The sequence below is a fragment of the Aphelocoma coerulescens genome, chromosome 5 (assembly GCF_041296385.1).
Source record: "Aphelocoma coerulescens isolate FSJ_1873_10779 chromosome 5, UR_Acoe_1.0, whole genome shotgun sequence".
In the NCBI taxonomy this organism is placed as follows: domain Eukaryota; kingdom Metazoa; phylum Chordata; class Aves; order Passeriformes; family Corvidae; genus Aphelocoma; species Aphelocoma coerulescens.
In genome coordinates, this window is record NC_091019.1 from 13,616,530 (window position 1) to 13,634,951 (window position 18,422).

The 18,422-nt window shown below is 45.6% G+C and overlaps 1 protein-coding gene across 8 annotated transcripts in view; it reads left to right on the plus strand.

Moving 5' to 3' along the window:
* The window catches only part of PAK6 (p21 (RAC1) activated kinase 6), a 42,520-nt gene that overhangs the window by 24,042 nt on the left and 56 nt on the right, over positions 1 to 18,422 (plus strand). For 6 of the 8 annotated variants that reach the window (XM_069016638.1, XM_069016642.1, XM_069016639.1 and 3 more), the window contains 8 exons: positions 1,456 to 1,664; positions 5,520 to 6,122; positions 9,288 to 9,779; positions 10,014 to 10,147; positions 12,836 to 12,962; positions 13,150 to 13,275; positions 13,951 to 14,085; positions 16,007 to 18,422. In XM_069016638.1, coding sequence (XP_068872739.1) covers positions 1,461 to 1,664; positions 5,520 to 6,122; positions 9,288 to 9,779; positions 10,014 to 10,147; positions 12,836 to 12,962; positions 13,150 to 13,275; positions 13,951 to 14,085; positions 16,007 to 16,174 — 1,989 coding nt within the window. In that variant the 5' untranslated portion in view covers positions 1,456 to 1,460 and the 3' untranslated portion in view covers positions 16,175 to 18,422. Of the gene's footprint in view, positions 1 to 791; positions 1,127 to 1,455; positions 1,665 to 5,519; positions 6,123 to 9,287; positions 9,780 to 10,013; positions 10,148 to 12,835; positions 12,963 to 13,149; positions 13,276 to 13,950; positions 14,086 to 16,006 lie in introns of those variants that run through there. The other 2 variants (XM_069016643.1, XM_069016645.1) reach the window with 2 other exon arrangements.

Genomic DNA, 18,422 nt, shown 5'->3' on the forward strand with positions numbered 1-18,422 from the left:
TGTACAGGGGAAGAGTGACTGCTACAAAGTTGAAGATTAAGTGGCAAAAATCTTCAGTCTGATGTCAGGGAAGAGATGGCATTCCTGGCTGTAAGCAGTGTTAGTGAGAGGCAAATGCCAATAGTAATCTTGTTTGTGGAAGAGGAAGAGCATATAAATGTTATTTTTGTTTATTGGTGGATGTTAATTGCTTTAAAAAGCATCTGCAGCTTTTTCCCAAAGCAGTGAATACAGTCATAGAACATTTCAGAAGAGAAGGGACCTTGAGAGGCGCAGCCCAACCCCCCTGCTCAAGGCAGGGTCAGCTCAGAGGGTCAGGCTGGATTACTCAGGGCTTTGGCTTTGAGAGCAAACCCCTGAGGATGGAGCCTGCCCGGGCAGGCTGCTCCAATGCTGGGCTCTCCTGGTCACAGGAAAGCTTTTCCTTCTATGCTGTCAGGACCACTCCTGTTTCGATTTATGCCTGTCTCTCACTCCCCACTGTGAAAAACTTGGCTCTCCATAAAAAGTCTCCTTACCTCACCCTACCTTCACTGTCTGGTTTTTGTGAAGAGGTTGTGTCAATCCATTGCAGTACTTCAGCTTTCCCACCTCTTGACTGCATGTGGAACTCCGGTTCTTCCTTTTCCTTTATAACTTCCTAATTTCAAAATGGTCCAATCTCTTAGCTTTCTATCTAAGTATCTTTTTTTGGTTATAAATTCTTAATTCTGATTTTGAATGTCTCCTGTGTTTGGGTATATTTCAGTGTTAGGTGCTTCTGGCTTGTTGCACTTGCACTGGCTGTTCACACAAGCTGTCTCTCTCAGCCCCCAAGGGAAAGGAATCTTAGTTTTTAATTTTAGCTTCTTCAGCTACCTGCTGACAGAGTTTGATTTCCACCTACCACCTCCTCTCTCCCTCCTGAGCCCTCTGTCTAAGCAAGAAAAACTGAGATCCAGAGTCAGTCTCGGGCAGCTCTTCCTTTGGCAACAGCTCTGCTGTCTTTAAATGGGAATCAAGTGGATATTACTTACTTGGCATAAGCAGTGAGAAGAAAACCTGAGCCCTGTTTATAGCCACCTTAAATTCTAGCCTTGTGGTGGAATCAATGCTGTCTAACTGGCTGGACTCCAAGCCATTTAATGTAGGTACAAACAGGTAAAATATAAATATGTATCTCTAAGTTATTGTTTTTAATCATTTTATCAGGTAATATGAATTTGTAGAAATAAAGGAAGTCACTAGAAATCCCACCTCAGTCATGAACCTGTGAGGTGGCCTTGGGCAAATCACTGCTCTCTTGGTGTCTGTTTCCTCATCTGTAAAAGCAGGTGATGAGCTCCTGTTAAAGTGCTTTTCGCTGGAGAATGTTCTCAATACAACATAATTAACCCATAGAATTGATATGTGATTTTACTGGTTGGGCACTTCAGCCCTAGACAGGCACTGACAGCGTTGCCTTCTCCTCTTCAGGCATCATGTTCCGCAAGAAGAAGAAGAAACGCCCCGAGATCTCAGCCCCACAGAACTTTGAGCACCGTGTCCACACCTCGTTTGACCCAAAGGAGGGCAAATTTGTGGGCCTGCCACCTCAATGGCAGAATATTCTGGACACGCTGAGGCGCCCCAAGCCAGTGGTAGACCCTTCAAGGATCACGAGGATGCAGCTCCAGCCTATGAAGGTAAAAGAGGGAGACTGTTCTTTCCTGTTCCTTGGGGAGTTGCCTCCAAGTTGAGACACTGTTTCCATTGCCTCATCAATGGGCTAAGAGCGGTATCTGTATGGAATTCAGTGGATAGCAGGCTTTGGTAGCCCAAGGTGATAGGAACTTCATCAGGAATAAGGACAGTAGGATCCTGACCTGTTGCTGTCAGTGTTGAAATAACCAGCTGGCTGCCTGTCATTGTGACAGGGACCTGTGAAAGCTCCTATGGTAGCTGACAGGACCAGGATGCATTCAGCTGTTGTACAGAGAAGCCAAGAGAAGAGTTCATGGAGAGACCTGTTTTAGCAGGTTTGTCGTTTTCGTGGGTGAGCAAATTTGGCTGGTAATTAAGTTGCCTGGGAAGCCTGAGTGGGAGAGAGAAAGCAGGGTAGTGCTGCCTTGCTGTTCATCGACAAGTAAGGACAACAAGGACTAAACTAGGGTCTGGACTATAATGGTTAATAAACCAGCATTTTAATGGAAAGTGGGACATAGTAATGGTAGAGTGTCCTTCAGTAAGGGAAAACAAGTGATTCCTGTAGATGGGTGGTTTTAGATGGCTGCTGGTATGGGCATCTGGAGACTGCGTAAGTGACAGCAGGAATGTGCTGTGGGAAAAGGCAACTTCATGGTGACCTCTCCGGAAAGGAAATGAAAGATGGTGACAGAAATATTGTGTTTAAAGTCTTGCTAGCTTGGGAGAGGTTTTTGTTGCCAGTTAAAAGAACCCTATGGGGGCCTAAAAACTGAATGGTTCGTTGTAAAATAGAGATGTTGCTACTTGGAGTTTAGGAGGGATATAAAAGAGTTGCCTATCTGATGAATATATGTGTACAGGTGCTTAAAACATGGGGACTAAAGGGGACTATATTTGGTATAATGTAAGATTTAGTACATAATCAAACCTGCAAATGAAATGGCCCATCAGGATCTTTGAGCAGATGCTGTTTTATAAAGGAAAAACTTGCTTAGGAAGAAAAGGTGAAAAAAAAAAAAAGGCAGGAGGTTATTGCCTGGTGTCCTGAATGTGCTTTGAGGTTCAAAATGTAGTAGGGGATAGGAGCACAATCCAGAGAAGAGATAAAATGTGTAATAAGAGACCAACTTGGTTAGATCAGAGTTCTTTAATGAGTTTAAACTGCAGGAGGATTGCTCAGAAGAGTGGAAACTAGGTCAAGTTATAAAGGGCAAAGAGAAAACAAATTCATGTAGGAGCAAAACTGGAAGGCCAAGGCACAAAAAGAGATGTTATTCTCAAAGAACATAAAGGGCACTAAGGAAGACATCATGAGTGCACTGAGGAGGATGAAGGAAAGAATTTGTTCACTGCTGATTCTGGAAGAAAGTTATCAGATGATACTGAGAATTCCTAAGTGTTTAATGATTATTCTCTGGTCTTTATTAAGTGCGATCAGTGGGCTGACAATTAGCATGAGCATGAAGGGATGAGAATGCAGGCTGGAAAAAGAAAAGAACAGGAACAGAAATGAGACTTAGCTAAGAAGTTGCATATTTTCAAGTCAGTTGGGCCTAATGAAATTCAAGAAATTGCAGATCAGTCAGAATAATTTCTATCCCCAGAAAGAGACTGGAACAAATAAGCAAGTAATCTATTTGCAGCCGCTTCCAAGGAGATAGCAGGGTAATAGCTGGCAGCCAGTATGGATTTATCAAGAAAAGAGTCATGTCAAGCAACCCAATTTTTATCAATCACAGGGTAGGGGGCTTTGGGTCAGGGAGAAGTGATAGCACTCCCCTGTATCTTGACTTCAGTGAGGCTCTGGACACTGCACCCATGGCATTCCCAGAGCAAACCAAGTTTCCTCAAGTATTAGGCAATGGATGCTCAAAAAATAGTGTGAGGCATCACTGTTGAAACAGAAATGTGTGTGAAGAGATTTCCTGGAATTCACCCTGAGCCTTATGCTGCTCAGGACATTCATATCTGACTTACTAAACCCAAGGATGGTAAAAGCTGAAAGCAGGTGCAAATCCTTAAGAGAACAAGGACAGAATACCCAACAGGTTTTAAAAACTAAAGAATCTTCTTAAACTGACACTGTTTTTCCCAGTAATTCCAAGTGCAAACACTCTCTTAGACTGCATAACAAAGCTGACTGTTTCTGGTAAATGCCATTTGAATTAATTCCTGTTCAGTGAAACCAGTCAATTAGGTCTTTTTTTTTTTTTTTTTTCAAGTGCTAGTTGGCCAAGCCCTCATATATAGTCCTGGATTCAACTATCAGAATAGTTCCTGGGTTTGTCTGTGGCTTATTAAAAGGTGCTTTTCTTGTTATAATTTCTCAGTTTTGGTCAGTAAGGCATGATCTATGTAAGAGCACTTCATATAGATTTGGCTCAAATTTGGATGTTTCCTCATTAATCTGATGCAGTCCTTAAACGCAGCAGCAAAGCAAGATTAATTCACATCTCCCCTATCTGCTGGGGCTAGATCTGACTTCATGGGAGTGATCTGAGTCTAATTCTAGGGAGTTTTAGCTAGAAGGGGAGGAGAGCACTGGAGTGGATTTTCTGGAGAGGCCATTGCATGTTGTTGGAGACTTATTATTTTGAGAATACACACGTCTTTCTGGAATTACTTTTGTCCATTCTGGACACAAAGTTTGTGTCCCCAGCACGTTGTTCCGTGACAGTAGCTGGGCTGTGGAGGAAGGGGTGTGTGTGTGGTGAGGGAGTAGGAGTGAAGACCAGAATTTCCAGCTGCAGCTGGTGTGTGTGCCATGGAGTGAGTTGAGTTGTCCTTTCTTCACCTTGTTGAACAAAAATCTTCTGTTCGGTCTTTCACTCTCAGACACTGAGCAAACCAGGTGCTTATTTGTGCACTGTGGTGTCATTCTCTTGAAATTGCGGGAGCTACTGTGTTGCACCAGCTAAATATTAGTCTGTGTAATTAATTCAGCATGTTTAGAAGATCCCTGGAGCTCAGTTAGCAAACAGGAGATTGCTGTCACTCCAGGGAAGGACTTTCCTCAGGCAGAGGTTCATGAAAGTGTAGGAGTGATCCTGTGCTGCAGATTTCTGTGGAGAAATGAAACATTTTGGTTCCCAGCACTAGAAAAGCATCTGTAAGCTTTTCAGTTCCAGAAAAAATACAAGGAAGAACGCTATGTAATATACCAACAGCTTAAAGTGTCCTACTTGTACAGAGCTGGTGCCTGTTTGGATGGAAGCCTTGTTCTTCAGCGTTTGCTTACAAGGCAGTTGTGGGCTGCTGTGACCCTTTGTTCATAGTTTTTAATTATAATAGCTTGGCAGAGCAGAGCAGGGAGGCAGAGTTGGAACAGCACGGTCTGCACTGGTCAGGATTGAGATGTATTAGCAGAAATTGAGGAGAAGCAGACTGAGGGAGGCTGATTACAACGCTATTGAGCATGCTTCAGGGGAGAGATGAACCTTGTGTTGGCACAGCAAGGGTGAGTTTTGCAAATGGAGCTTGCAGCATGCTGGAACTTCTGAGAACTAGTATTTCAGGAGCTTGGTGAGTGCATTAGTGATGTAGTGTCACACAGTTTCAGCACAAGAAAGCCAGGAGTTTTGAAATATCCCAGTTTTGCTTTTAGAATGTGAGCACAACAGCAAAATTGACTGTTCTGGCTGACAGCACTGCTGCTCTGACAGTCCTCTGACCCAAGGACTCCTTTTTTATCCCCCAGTAAAGGATGATGAAACAAAAGACAAAAATCTGTAATTTTCCCTGAACTCCTTGAGTTGTCTTTGGCTATATCTACAAAATTTAACCTTTGGCAAGATAAACTGAGCCTCAGTTCTTACAACTCTGACTTGTTTCTCACCTTCCCTTGTGTTTCCCAGACCGTGGTACGGGGCAGCACCGTGGAAGTGGAAGGCTACATCTCTGGGCTGCTCAATGACATCCAGAAGCTTTCTGCCATCAGCTCGAACACTCTGAGGGGCAGGAGCCCCACCAGCAGGAGGAGAGCCCAGTCCCTTGGGCTCCTGGGAGACGAGAGACCCCCAGACATGTACCTTCAGAGTCCTGAAGGAGACTGGGCAGACAAGTATGGGAACTACCTCAACTGCAATGGTGGGTCCAAGGTGGCCCGGAGGCAGACCATGTGGCCGGATTACAAGCCCCGCCTGGAAGGGCAGTCTCATCCCAACGGAATGGTGACAAAAGCCCAGTCCCTGGGGCCGTCGGAGTTCCAGGGCGCCGATGGCAGCTGTCTGCAGCGCGCCTCGGGGCTGCCGCACGTGCCCGCTGTGCCGGGGGAGAGCGAGACGGCCATGAAGAGCCCGGAAGAAGGCTGGCTTCAGCGACAGTCCAACGCCAGGCCCTCGGGGGAGGGCAGCCCCAACTCCAAATCCCGGGAGAACAGCCTGAAGAGGAGGCTCTTGCGCAGCATGTTCCCCTCATCCAGCGCCTCAAACAAGCCAGGCCCTCCCCTGCAGATCAAGGTAAGAGTTATTCACTGGAGTGCAGTGTTGACTTTACAGTTCCAGAGGTTACATATACAGCCAATTTAATTGCAAACATCGGGCAACCATCTGTTCTTGTTATGATTAACGTTGGAATCAAAATAGTCCTGGGCAGGGGAAATGTGTGGTCCGCCTGAGCTTCACAAGATGCTGCGAGGCACAGCTCAGGATGGCAGCCAGATCTCCAGCAGACGGTTTGGCGGAGCTGCGGGAGCGTGGGCTGGGAAGGACGAGGGGTCTTAGTCGTTACCTTCTGCGAGGTAAAGGCATAACTGCAAGGCCATTCTGCTGGCACCAAAGAGCCTTTGCCATTTGGGAAATTGCCATGATTTGCATTAGTGTATTCTTCTGCCTGTGCAAACTAGAGCTACCTCAGGAGAGGGTGTTGGTTATAGCTGTATCTGCCGGCTGCTACAACAGCAGGGTTTGCATCAGCACCCACGGTGCTGTCACACAGGAAATCAGACTGTTGGATTTTGGAAAGGGTGGGACAGCTCATAGCTACAGCTCCCCCAGGAAAGCTGTCCTGAATGGATGACTCATTTCTTGCTAAACTGCAGAAAATCTCTGGTTCCTGGTACTGGATAGGAAATGCAGACATTGCTTCTTTTCCATTCTGGATAGACCCAGCACCCGTCTTCTTTGCATGGCTTGTCTGGTGGCTTCAAAGCTGGTGCTGGGCCAGGCTGATTTCCAGCTGTGAAGTCCCTGAACTGGGAGGGCAATGACAGGAACCACTGTCCAAGCCAACCTGACTGTTCTGAAGGGTGTTGCATGAAGGGGATGTCTCCAATCCAGCAGTTTGCATAAGGATCCAGGCTCAAGGTTTTGGGCACAGTGGGTTTCCTTTCCAAGGGAGAGGATTTTGAAGGAATGCAATCCTTGTGTAACACAAACTGCACTTATTGCTGTCTCAGTAACTCTGGGCTGATCTACACTGATTGGAGGCTCGTCCCTGAGTACCTGGAACTGGCCACTTCTGTCTTCCCTAGACAGAGTGTCTTTGTCAGGCTCAGCATTTCCACAAGCAGGAGCAGAAGTTACCAACCAAGTGGATGTGCTTGGGAGTGTTTGAACTCCAGCTGTTTGTCAGAGAAGAGGAGTAGGGAGGACCTGGAAGATATGTAATCTACCTCCCTACTCCGGTAAGGGATCTGTACCATCCCTGGTAGGTGTTTATCTAAGATGTTCTTACCAGCCTCTGATGATGAAAACCTGGATCTTCTGCTCTGATGGAGCTGATGATGAGTGAGAAATGTGTAATTGCAGATGAAAGGGACAGGGATATAACTGAATCATGGAATCCCAGACTGGTTTGGGTTGGTAGAGATCTTAATGTCCATCCAGTTCCACCCCCTGCCATGGGCAGGGACACCTTGCACTAGACCAGGCTGCTCCAACCTGGTCTTGAGCACTTCCAGAGGTGGAGCACCCACCACTTGGCTGGGTAGCTGGCTGAAATGGGAAGGTGGTGCCTTGAAAGGCACCACGGGAAGTTTGAGTGCACCTTCCTTATGAAGGGAAGGAGTGGGAGAACCAGTGACACCTCAAAATGTCCCAAGACAGAAAACATGTACATGGGGACTGTCAGAGTACAGGAGCAGGAAATGAGACTTGCGTGTGGTTAAACAAACCTGTGTGAGCTTGCATGCATGTTGTGTACCCTTCTGCACGCTCTAAGTTATGTAAAACGTTTTTTTTTCTCTCTCCTGAGACAAAACAAGATTTGGGAAATAAATTTTGTGTTGCTGTGAGCATGTCAGCACAGGACTGCCGGGGTGGAGCTGGTGTACAGGGAGGAAGGAACTCCTGACAGGCAGTTGTGTTTGTGCTGGGCCCTGATGCCCCTAAATCGTGTTTTCCAGGGCCTCTCTGTGTGTGAGGCTTATGCAGATTCTGCTCTTGACAAAAATCCTTGATTAAAACCCAAAGTGCATAGAATTAAATCCTACACAATTATTTTCTGTCTGAGACAGGGAAAATGAGTGCTCTTGTAAAAAATTCTCGATTGGCAATTTTCAGTTCCCATGCCCATATTATTAACTTTATTAATAATCTCTCTGAATTGTGAGAGAGAAAAAGCTTTTTGCTTTGAAGTTTTTATTTTACCCTATAATATAAATGATGGGCTTGCTCTTTCTGAAGTTGCTTCTTTGACAGATCCACTATTATTTTGCATATATTTATATACATATAATATGTTTATTTTACATATATACATGTACATATATAATGTATTTTGTACCTTACCTGCTAAATGTTCTTGAATTTTAATTATTCAACATTTCCAGGAGTATGAGCAGGACAATATTTAGCCTTCCTGGCATGGGAATGCATATCCTGAAGCCACATTCCCACAGGCTGTGATCTTACTACATCTCCTACACTAAACAGGGTTGGGCCTGCTTGTCATTTGAGTGGGAGGTCTCTAAAAACCTCGAGCACTGCTAATCCAAATTCACTGTAGGTCAGTTTTAAGTCAGTGAGGTGGCAGGTGGCTCTGTGTAGCTGGAGTCTCATGCTGGCTGCCTCCAGCTGTCCTGGTACCTGGTGCTTTTCCCAAAGTGGAGAGCTAATTCCATGCCTGATCGACAGGAATGCTCTGCAGGTACCAGTAGAAAGTGCAGAGAGTGTTTTCAGTAGGCAGAGTGTAATTACCCAAAGGGAATTAGGCCAAGACATCAAAGTGATTTACAGCCTTGGCATGAATCCCCTTTCCTTTTATACAAAGAAAGATCAGAGGCACAGAGGGATAAAGGATTTTCAAATTCTCTGCAGCACAGGTTGCCCCTGAGTTTTGGTGGCAAGGTTGGAATGCTTTTTAGCAGCTGGGGTTTTTTTCTGTGGGTTCTGTGTCTTGGTGTTTTTTTTTTAAAGCATGTTCCCTTTAAACTGCCTCAATTTGGAGTAAAGTGTAGCACCCATTCCCTAAGGGATTCTTGAAGATCTGCATCCAAGGATATCTTCATCCAAGCCGTATGCAGGGCAGACCTGGAGACAAGAACCTGAAGCTCTTGACTCCAGTCTGCTTCAAGGTGTGCTGGGGCAGAATGGGATGACACAGAACGGATTCCTCACCTCGCTGCTTGCTAATCCAACCATCACTTTTTCTTTCTCTCCCTTTCCTCTTTGTCCTTCTGGCAGCCTAATGCTTTCTTCAAGCCCCAGCAGTGGGGTTCTCCCCACAGCCCTGCAGCCAAAGCCCAGTCTCTCCCCCCAGAACAACCTGCCTCTGAGTTCCCCAGGATGATCTCTGAAGCTGGGACTCCCCAGAAGTCCCCAACAGCAGAGAAGGCTGTGGCAGTGCCACCAGGCCGGCCCTCCCCGGCAGGGTCCCCCAGGAACCGGCAGACCCAGACCAGTTCCAGCAACCTTCACCTGCCCCAGGACTCTGCTGGGAAGGGGCAGCCACCCAGCGAGGACCCCGTGGTTGTGACTCACGAGCAGTTCAAAGCTGCCCTCAGGATGGTTGTGGACCAGGGAGATCCCAGGACATTGCTGGAGAATTATGTCAAGATTGGGGAGGGCTCCACAGGAATTGTGTGCATTGCTCGGGAGAAGCACTCAGGGCGTCAGGTGGCTGTGAAAATGATGGATCTGAGGAAGCAGCAGCGCCGGGAGCTCCTCTTCAATGAGGTGAGTGTGCTGAAGACAGGGGAATTCTGCTGTCCACATTGGAGCAATCAGTGTGGCAAAGAAGAGCAGGATCATCTTCCTCTTGGTAGCGTTATGCTTGTACCAAGAACAACTATTACTGGGGGATGGAGGCTCTGCACTGTGCTCACAGGGCTGTGTGCGCTCACTGGGTTGGGTAAGATGAAGTGTGGTGAGTGACTTTGTGGTGGTCACTTGTCCACTGTGGTTTTACAGGTGGTGATAATGAGGGACTATCAACACGTCAACGTTGTGGAGATGTACAAGAGCTACCTCGTGGGAGAGGAGCTCTGGGTGCTGATGGAGTTCCTTCAGGGAGGAGCCCTCACAGACATCGTGTCTCAGATCAGGTACAAAGCAAAATCCCAGACGTCAGCATGGGAGAGCAAGAGCAGCAGAGTGGGGATTTCTGGGACAAATAGTTTCCCTCAGAGATCTTGTGTTTGCAGTGCCCTGAAACTACTGCTGTTTATAACTGTTATCCATTTAAAATACGTGATAATTCTTCTGATGTAGAAGGGACTAATTTAAAGTACTGATCCCTTTTGATATCCACTAGTCATCTCCTTGATGACCTTCCCTGTAAAACACAGTAGTCATAAAAAGTGTTGTTTACTATATCTGTTGAATCCTGGCCAGGAAGTTCACTGAATAAGTATTAAAGAGCATGCAGAAATAGTTTTCAGTGGTGGAACCTTAGCCACAAACTCAACCTCACTAACTCCTCTGGAGAAGTGCAGCAGAGCCTTGAGATCTGGACTCCTTCCCAAATTTCATTGCCTAAAGATAGCAACTACTAGACACTCTCCTAAATTTGATTCCTTATCTACACTGCTTCATATTCAATAGTGCCCAAAGCATTTCTGTAGGGCAAAGAAGTTGTTCTCAGGTGGCCTCTGGTCCATCTCACAAGGTGTTCTGATGATGCAGTTACGGTGGTCGTGTCCTACCCATGAGCACCCTCCTCCTGCTTCAGAGCAGTCCTGCGAGGCTGGAAACTGAGGCAGGGAATGCCAGTGGAAAGACTGACCAAGAAAGTCTGTAGCATGAGAGTTTCTTTTGGAAGATTCAGGATTTTAATTGGATTACAATTAAGGCAGTATTGCTAGCACTGATTGTATTCAGGTTTTTTTAAATCATAGTATACCTTTAGTTCACATACGTGCTTGGCCTAGGTCCTGTGGTGGGTTTAAGGCATGTATCTTACTTGTTTGTTGGATTTAAGGCATGTAGCTTGCTCTGTTGGGTTCTGTGTTTTGGAAGCACACCTGTGATAATTTTGAGAGGCATAAAGAGCCACATTGTCCTCTGTAGCCTCCACAACCCCACCTGGAAGGAGTGTCCTGGAGACACTTACCTGGGGAAGGCCTGTCCAGAATTGAGTTCAGAGGCATTTCAGGGTCTGCAAGCCAACATTTAATCCTGAGGAGTGCTCAGTTACAGCTGACAGGGCCAGTAAAACTCTTGTAGCTCTTGGCTGGAACTGAATTACAGATAAAAAGTGATGAAGAGGTTTATGAAGGGTCTGTGTGTTTATATCCACCAGTGAGACCTCAGCCTAGTTTTGTTTTAAGAAGCTTCCTTTGAACCTGTTAATGAATGCTTGTTTTTCCACATGATGGAAGCAGGATCTGTTATAACCATAACATTTATCAGAAGTAAGCTGCAAACCTTTATCAGTTTTTCCCAGGGAGGAAAATGCCATCATTGCTGTCATTAAACTTTTGCTGAGGGGGTAAGTGATTTACATCTCCAGGAGCAAGGTAATCCTACAGTAATCTGTTTTACACTATGCAGTCACTTGACTGAAACCAAATTCCATATGTGACAGGGTGAAAGTGCACCTCTTGTGATCTTCTGGAACCACAGGCCTCTCAGGTGGATCAGCTCAGGCACTATGAAGTGAAAAGTACTGCTCCTAAAAACATTGGGTTCTGTGCTGGGAAGTCCCACAGGTAGCCTTTGTCCCTCTCCCTTTTCAGGTTAAATCATAAAGGCAGAAGTAGCCCCCTGCTACCCTTCAGATTTAGTTGCCATGAGTGTGGCACAGTGCAGCTACAACCTGTAGCTGTCCTGGTTTAGAAGAGTAAGGTATGGGATGCCAAATAAGCAGCACAAGTGTAGATTTCTCAGCTGATTGTGTAGAAGTGATTATGGGTTTAGAAGGTGCTGGTTTGCTGCACAGCTCTGCCTTCTGAGTGTTCTCTTCTCCTTAGGCTCACTTGCAGACCCAAATTTGAGGATGTTTCATTTCTCTGTCCTCAGCTGAGGGTTGTTCAGAACTACTGCTAGTCAGGCTGAGAATCCACAGTACTCAAATTGGGTACTGCAGCTATTCTTTGAAATAATTCACTCCTAGCATTTTTCAGTGTAAACATGCAGAGCTGTCACTGTCCCCAGGTATAGGAGAGAATTTTAATTTCTACTATTTTCACTTGATTGTGAAGGTTTTTGTATTGGTATTCTAAACAGCAAGAGCCTCTAAAGAGGAGGTTCTTGGGGCTCATATTCCATGTGCTAACAGAGTGGTAGAAATCAGAAGTGTCTTCCCTGCTTGTAGCCTGTGCTGCCTTTAGTTAGGTGTGAGTGTACCCCAAGTGTCTGCAGGAAACGCCTAAAGGATCCCTATATTCACTCTCAAATGATATGTTTGGATGTTTTGTGGATACAGTTGCACAATAAGCCTTGTGAATAATGGCTTTACTATATTTGCTTTAAAAAAAGCTGTCTCACCAGTTACTGCAGCACCTTGGCATCAAGCAGCACTGCTGCCTGTCAGAACTGCTTGAAACAGCATCTTGCAGAATGAATTTAGGTACAGAATTTGAAGTGCAATTTCTCTGCATTAAACCTATGAAAACTTAAAATTGTCAACCATAAAGTCAAAAATGTTTTCTGTAGTAACAGATATAGAAAAATGGTAAAGGTGAGATGGTAATTGCCATAGGGAACCAAAGTGTCTGTGCTTTAACCTCCGTGTGCCCCTGTCACAGAGCACTGTTCTCTGCACAGTTTAAGTCCCCTGCCTCTAATTGCAGGCTGAACGAGGAGCAGATTGCCACAGTGTGTGAGTCAGTGCTGCAGGCTCTGTCCTATCTCCACTCTCAGGGGGTCATTCACCGAGACATCAAGAGCGACTCCATTCTTCTGACGTTGGATGGCAGGGTGTGTTTCCTCAGACAAATTGTTTCCTGTCTTCTGCTGCTGCAGCCTCTGTCTCTTATTTCCTTTCTGTTCCCAATCCCTTGTTTTCCCCTTGTCTTCTTACTCTTTTTGTCATCTTTGTCTTGGTGTTTCCCTCTGTGTTGTTTAAGGCTTATTTTTAAGGTTGGTTGCTTTTCTCTTTGTACAGGTCAAACTCTCTGATTTTGGCTTCTGTGCTCAGATCAGTAAAGATGTACCTAAAAGAAAATCCTTGGTTGGTACTCCTTATTGGATGGCTCCAGAAGTCATTGCAAGGATACCATACACCACTGAGGTAAGGGACTGCCTCCCTAATAGTAGGAGAGAGCAAGTAATGGTCTGAAGTGTCACAGGAAAATAACTGTTGGCTTTTCTAGGAAGTCTCTAGATTCTGTTTAAAATATAAACTTGACTATGAATACAGCTTTGATGGTGATGACATCAATATTTCCTAAAGTAGTAGAAAACCAGATTTTTCTGCTTCCAGGAGCAAGGCATCAACTTACTCTATTCTTACACCTAAAGCTTGGCCTAGACTTGTACCTGCTGTGGACAGATGTGGGCAAGGAGCAGCCTGTGACATGATAGGGATCAGTAAATCGATTCCATAAAGGAAGCAGGGGAAGTTGTGAGCTCTGAGGGGCTCCCCTCAGGGAAAGCAGACATGGGAGCTCTGGAGTTCTGGGCAGGTGGCAGCAGACTGATTAGTTTTGTTTACCTACCAACCAGGTGTGGTACAAGCAGTTACTTGCACACCTTTACATGTTGCAACACCAGCATGGCTCAGTCCTGGGTGCAAAATTGACTTAGTTATACTCCTGTAAGGAGCCCCAAGAGCATTAAGGGCATCAGTGTTGGACTCTCTTGGTACCATTTGTCATGGACGGGGTGTTGTGGTCTTTGTGAAAGCGGCAAAACAAGGACCTGCTGCTCTGGACTGTGTGTATTGATGTGACATTGTCTCCCACAGGTGGATATCTGGTCCCTGGGGATCATGGTGATAGAGATGGTAGATGGAGAACCCCCCTACTTCAGTGATTCTCCAGTCCAGGCAATGAAGAGACTCCGTGACAGCCCTCCTCCCAAACTGAAAAACTTCCACAGGGTGAGCATACTGCCAAACACTTGTAAGCCTGATGATTACCATAGGCAAACATCCGTATCAGCTGTTCCCAGTGCAGCTGGCTGTGGAAATGGTCTTGCTAGGACTTGTTTCTTGGGGAACAGCTTTGGCTCAGGGGTCTTGGTGGCTGCTTTGGGAAACAGCCCCAGCTGTGAGGGCAGCTGGGCATAAATGGAGAGTGCAGGTCAGAGCTGCTTCAGGTGGACCCAGCAGTTCCCAGCTTGCTGATGTTGACAGAGTAGCTTATCTTCCAGGGAAGGGAACAGGAGGATTCCTGCTCTTGGGAGTTTCCAGCTGCATGGCCTTTGGGACTACAAAGGGTTAGGAGAGCAGGAGAGCTCAGGACAGACGGGAACTCGTGGAGACACTGCAGCAGCTCAGAAGATGAACTTGGCTTCATGGTTTCTTAGGAAAAAGTAGCAGTGACATAAGAAATAGAGTGATCACCTTTTGGTGCCCTCTTAAAGCAGTCCTCCTTTCATTCCATGCCCAGCCTCTGAGATCAAACAGCTTCTGCAGCATCCTGAGCTACCCAGCCTTTCCAATTAATCAGAGCATCTGCAGCTGCTAAAACTGAATTATTTAAGAGAGTAGACTGCTGAACTAACACCACACACTCCAACATCAACAGCTGTTCTTTCTTTTCTGCCTTTGCAACACTAATTAAAATTTCACGGTCACATTGTGGACCTGGTGCTTGCCCTCCTTGGGCAGTGTAAAATCATCCTGGTCTGGGTCACACCTTGCTTGTTGACATGGCCCTGCCACAGGCTCTGACTGCCAGAGCTGGTTATGGTCTTGCTCTACTCCACTTTGTACTGGGAAGCAAACTGGCTTCCAGCAGACCTCTGATTTATAGGCCAGTGTGCATCCTCACCAGTCTCCTGCTGGAGTGCAGCTCCAGCTGTGGATCCAGCCTTCTGTTCTGGTGCCAATTCATGGCTCACTGTGGTCAGTGACTGCAATACTGGGGGCAGCAGGTTAAAGGGATGCCACCTAGGATAATCCCTGCTGGGTTGCTAAAGCATGGGCAGATTTATTGACAGAGATACAGGCTGGATCCTGGCACTTATCCTGAGCTGTGCGGTGCCTTCTCCAGCAATCCCAAGCAAAGTCATCCAAAGCACTCCTAAGATGAGCAGTAGCTCTGTGTGAACAGTATTTCAGGATCTACTAAGTGAACCAGAGCTGAGAAAATGCCCCCAGTCTAAACTGAATGTAATTATCAGCATAAATATATGCCAACTTCATTTTTTATTCCATTTTAATGACGCAGAAGATTAAACCAGCCAGAGATGTGCAGGGTCTTGAAGTGGTGCTTGGGGGCTGGTGACTCTCAGGCTTTTACACCTCTTCCAAAGGACAAACCTGTGAGGTCATTTAGCTTTTTGGTACTTATTCTGCAGCTTCTTCATCTTCTTGTACCATGAGCATGAGGGTTTTTCAGGCTCTTGGAACCTATTGGAGAATCCTACTTAACTATCTTTCCATAATCTGTGACCAGTAAAAGAATGGATTGATGCCCCCTTCTTACCCAAGTGATGTACCCAGGTAGCAGGAATCCTGCTGAATTTTTGAGCTGAAATCCAGAAAAGTTTAAGTAACAAAATGGCAAGCAGACGTAACCCAAATGGAAGCACGTGGCAGGCAGTCTTATCTCAATTGGCTGTATCCCATTCAAAAGAAAACAACCTAAGTGTTGTGCCTACCGGTGACAGAGAGTTAATTCCATGGCATAAAAAGCACGTGACCCATGTCACATTAATGGGCAGACAGGGATACAGATTGGGAAGATTGGGAATGTGCAGGATGCTTTTAACCACACCCACTTTGGCAGCCTGGTGTTGCATGAGTTGTGCCTGGTCCCTTTGTGGGGTTGACTTGGTTGGTTGCTTTTTCACAGACCTCACCAGTTCTGAGAGACTTCTTGGAAAGGATGTTGACAAGGGATCCATTGGAAAGAGCAACAGCACAAGAACTTCTGGATCACCCCTTTTTGCTCCAGACAGGACTTCCAGAGTGCTTGGTTCCCCTTATCCAACAGTACAGGAAACGCACCTCCACCTGCTGAATTTATATGAGGGGAAACTGTAGGGAAAAGGAATGGTTATAAAAAAATATATAGAAAAAATTAAGAGCCCAGGCAGTCTCAACCTGTGAATGGTGCTTGGAAGTTGCCAGTGATTGTTTTGGAGGACGAATGTGAATCCTGTCCGTGCATCCTCAGCCTTCTGTGGCTTCTCCTTTGCTGAAGACAATCAATACAGACTAGATCTAAGTGAGACCAAGTCTGTCTCAAGGATAAAGCGGGTATTCCATGGCTTGGGGATCACTGCTGCCAAAGGATGGCATTCGAAAGTGGAGTCTGAAGCTGTGTATCTGAATGTCTGTGAGTTTCTGCACACCCTGGCTACTGACTGCTGAGCTGGAACGATATTTCCCACTTAGAAATGTGATCTTTGTTTCCTTCATTGTACACTGGAGCTGTGAGCTGACTCACTTCGGGGCACAGACCCCTTTAAACTCTCAATGCACAAAGACTTGACTTCTTTTTTTCTCTGAGACCTTTTCACAGATGATTTTAATTTCCTTTGGTTAAACATGAACCTAGAAACCTGCACACACTTCCTTAGGGAGCAGATGTGATATGTGTATATTTGTTTCTAAGTGGCTCTCTTGCATCAACATGCTTCTCTTTTGCTGCAGAATATGTATGGTTTAGTGGTCAATCTTGAATCCATTTCATGACTTTAAACTTTTGGAGGGGGAAACCCTTGGATACGGCCTCAAAGCGGACTCTATGAAGACCGGGTGCTCTTGCCACCAAAATCTTATGGTTGAAAATTCACCATTTGCAACACGTTGTGTGCTGGTTGGAATGTGAACAGCGTGTTCCTGTGGCTGGTTTCCAGGCACCTTGCTTTCCCAGTCCTTTCTCCCAGAAGAGGCTGAGAAGAGCTGCCCTGGGGCAGTTATTGGCTAGCATTTTGGGAATGCTGTAGGAGACCGAATGGAAAAGTTTGAGCTGTCCTGCATATCCCAGGATTGATTTTTGTGTTTGTGTGCTGCTGTCTGGCTATTGGTCTGCCCTTCCCCATCATCCCTTTACATCTGGAAGGTTTCTGGTTGTCTAAACAGCTCTTTCAGTTATTTTAACATAGTTTTAGGTATTTTGTATGCTGCACTCTCTGATCGGTGAGATCCTCAAGGTGATTGGACTCTAGTTTGGGGTTAACATTGTACAGTGATGGTGTGTGTTGTTGTGAGGTCTCAAGAATATATTCCTACATGTGGAACTGGGATCTTGTTTTGAAACTCCAGATACCAAGATATTGGACTTTAAGTTATTCTCAGGACAGTCCTGCTGTCTCAGAAACTGACCTCAGAACTGCGTTATCTTCAGAAGATGTTCATAACCTCTGTCCTCTGCTATTTGCTCCAGCTACAGATCCTGCTTCAAAATTGAAGCCACAGTTGATTACTTGAAGTAATTTGGGATGGAATTCATCTGCACTGCTGCCAGCCATCAAAGGGTGGGCACCCAGTCTGCAGAGCGTGTAGGTTGGCTCTGTAGCCCATAGGGAGAGGAATACCCCTGGGGGAACAACTCTGGAGGTGGTTCATCCCCTTGGCTCAGACACCTGCTGAAGGATGAAATCACTCTCTCTCACCCGTGGCAGGTAGAGAAGTGGTAGGGGTTTTCTGTAGACTGGATGTCTAAGTTTGGGGCTGATGGAGTTGGTTGAAATTAATTCATTAAGCTCCTCCTTAGCTGCACTGGAAAATTTTTGATGTAAAATTTCTGTATTCCAGATATATTGCTTTTTTTTAACACAAAAAAAAGCAGGGCTTGGAAAAGATTTATAATTTGAAACAAACAGTCCTGCTCGTCTGTAGTTGTGAATCCTTTGCACTTGTGTTTTAAATTAAAGTAGTTCTTGATTTATTCATAAGCCTGTTACAGTGCTGAGATGCTTAAAAATGTGTCTGTAGTTCAGAGATGGGAGTGTGAACCTTGGAGTCTGCTCTAATGTCCCTGTTCTGTGGCTATGTGTTCTAAAACAAAAGGAGACTGGGGCAGGAGCCTGGATCCTGAGTCCTGAAACAAAGGTTTCTTGGACACAGGGATGACAGGTTTAGCATTTAACACCATTTTATACTTTAGCCCAAATCTGACTAAACACAGTGAGGGAAGGCCCTGGAAAAACTGCATTCAAGTATCTTATAAAATTTTAAAATCTCATTACCATATTTGTGAGGAATGCAAAAAGGCTCTATCTTCCTGCCCAGTGTAGAACTAAATTCCTGCTTCTTATGTT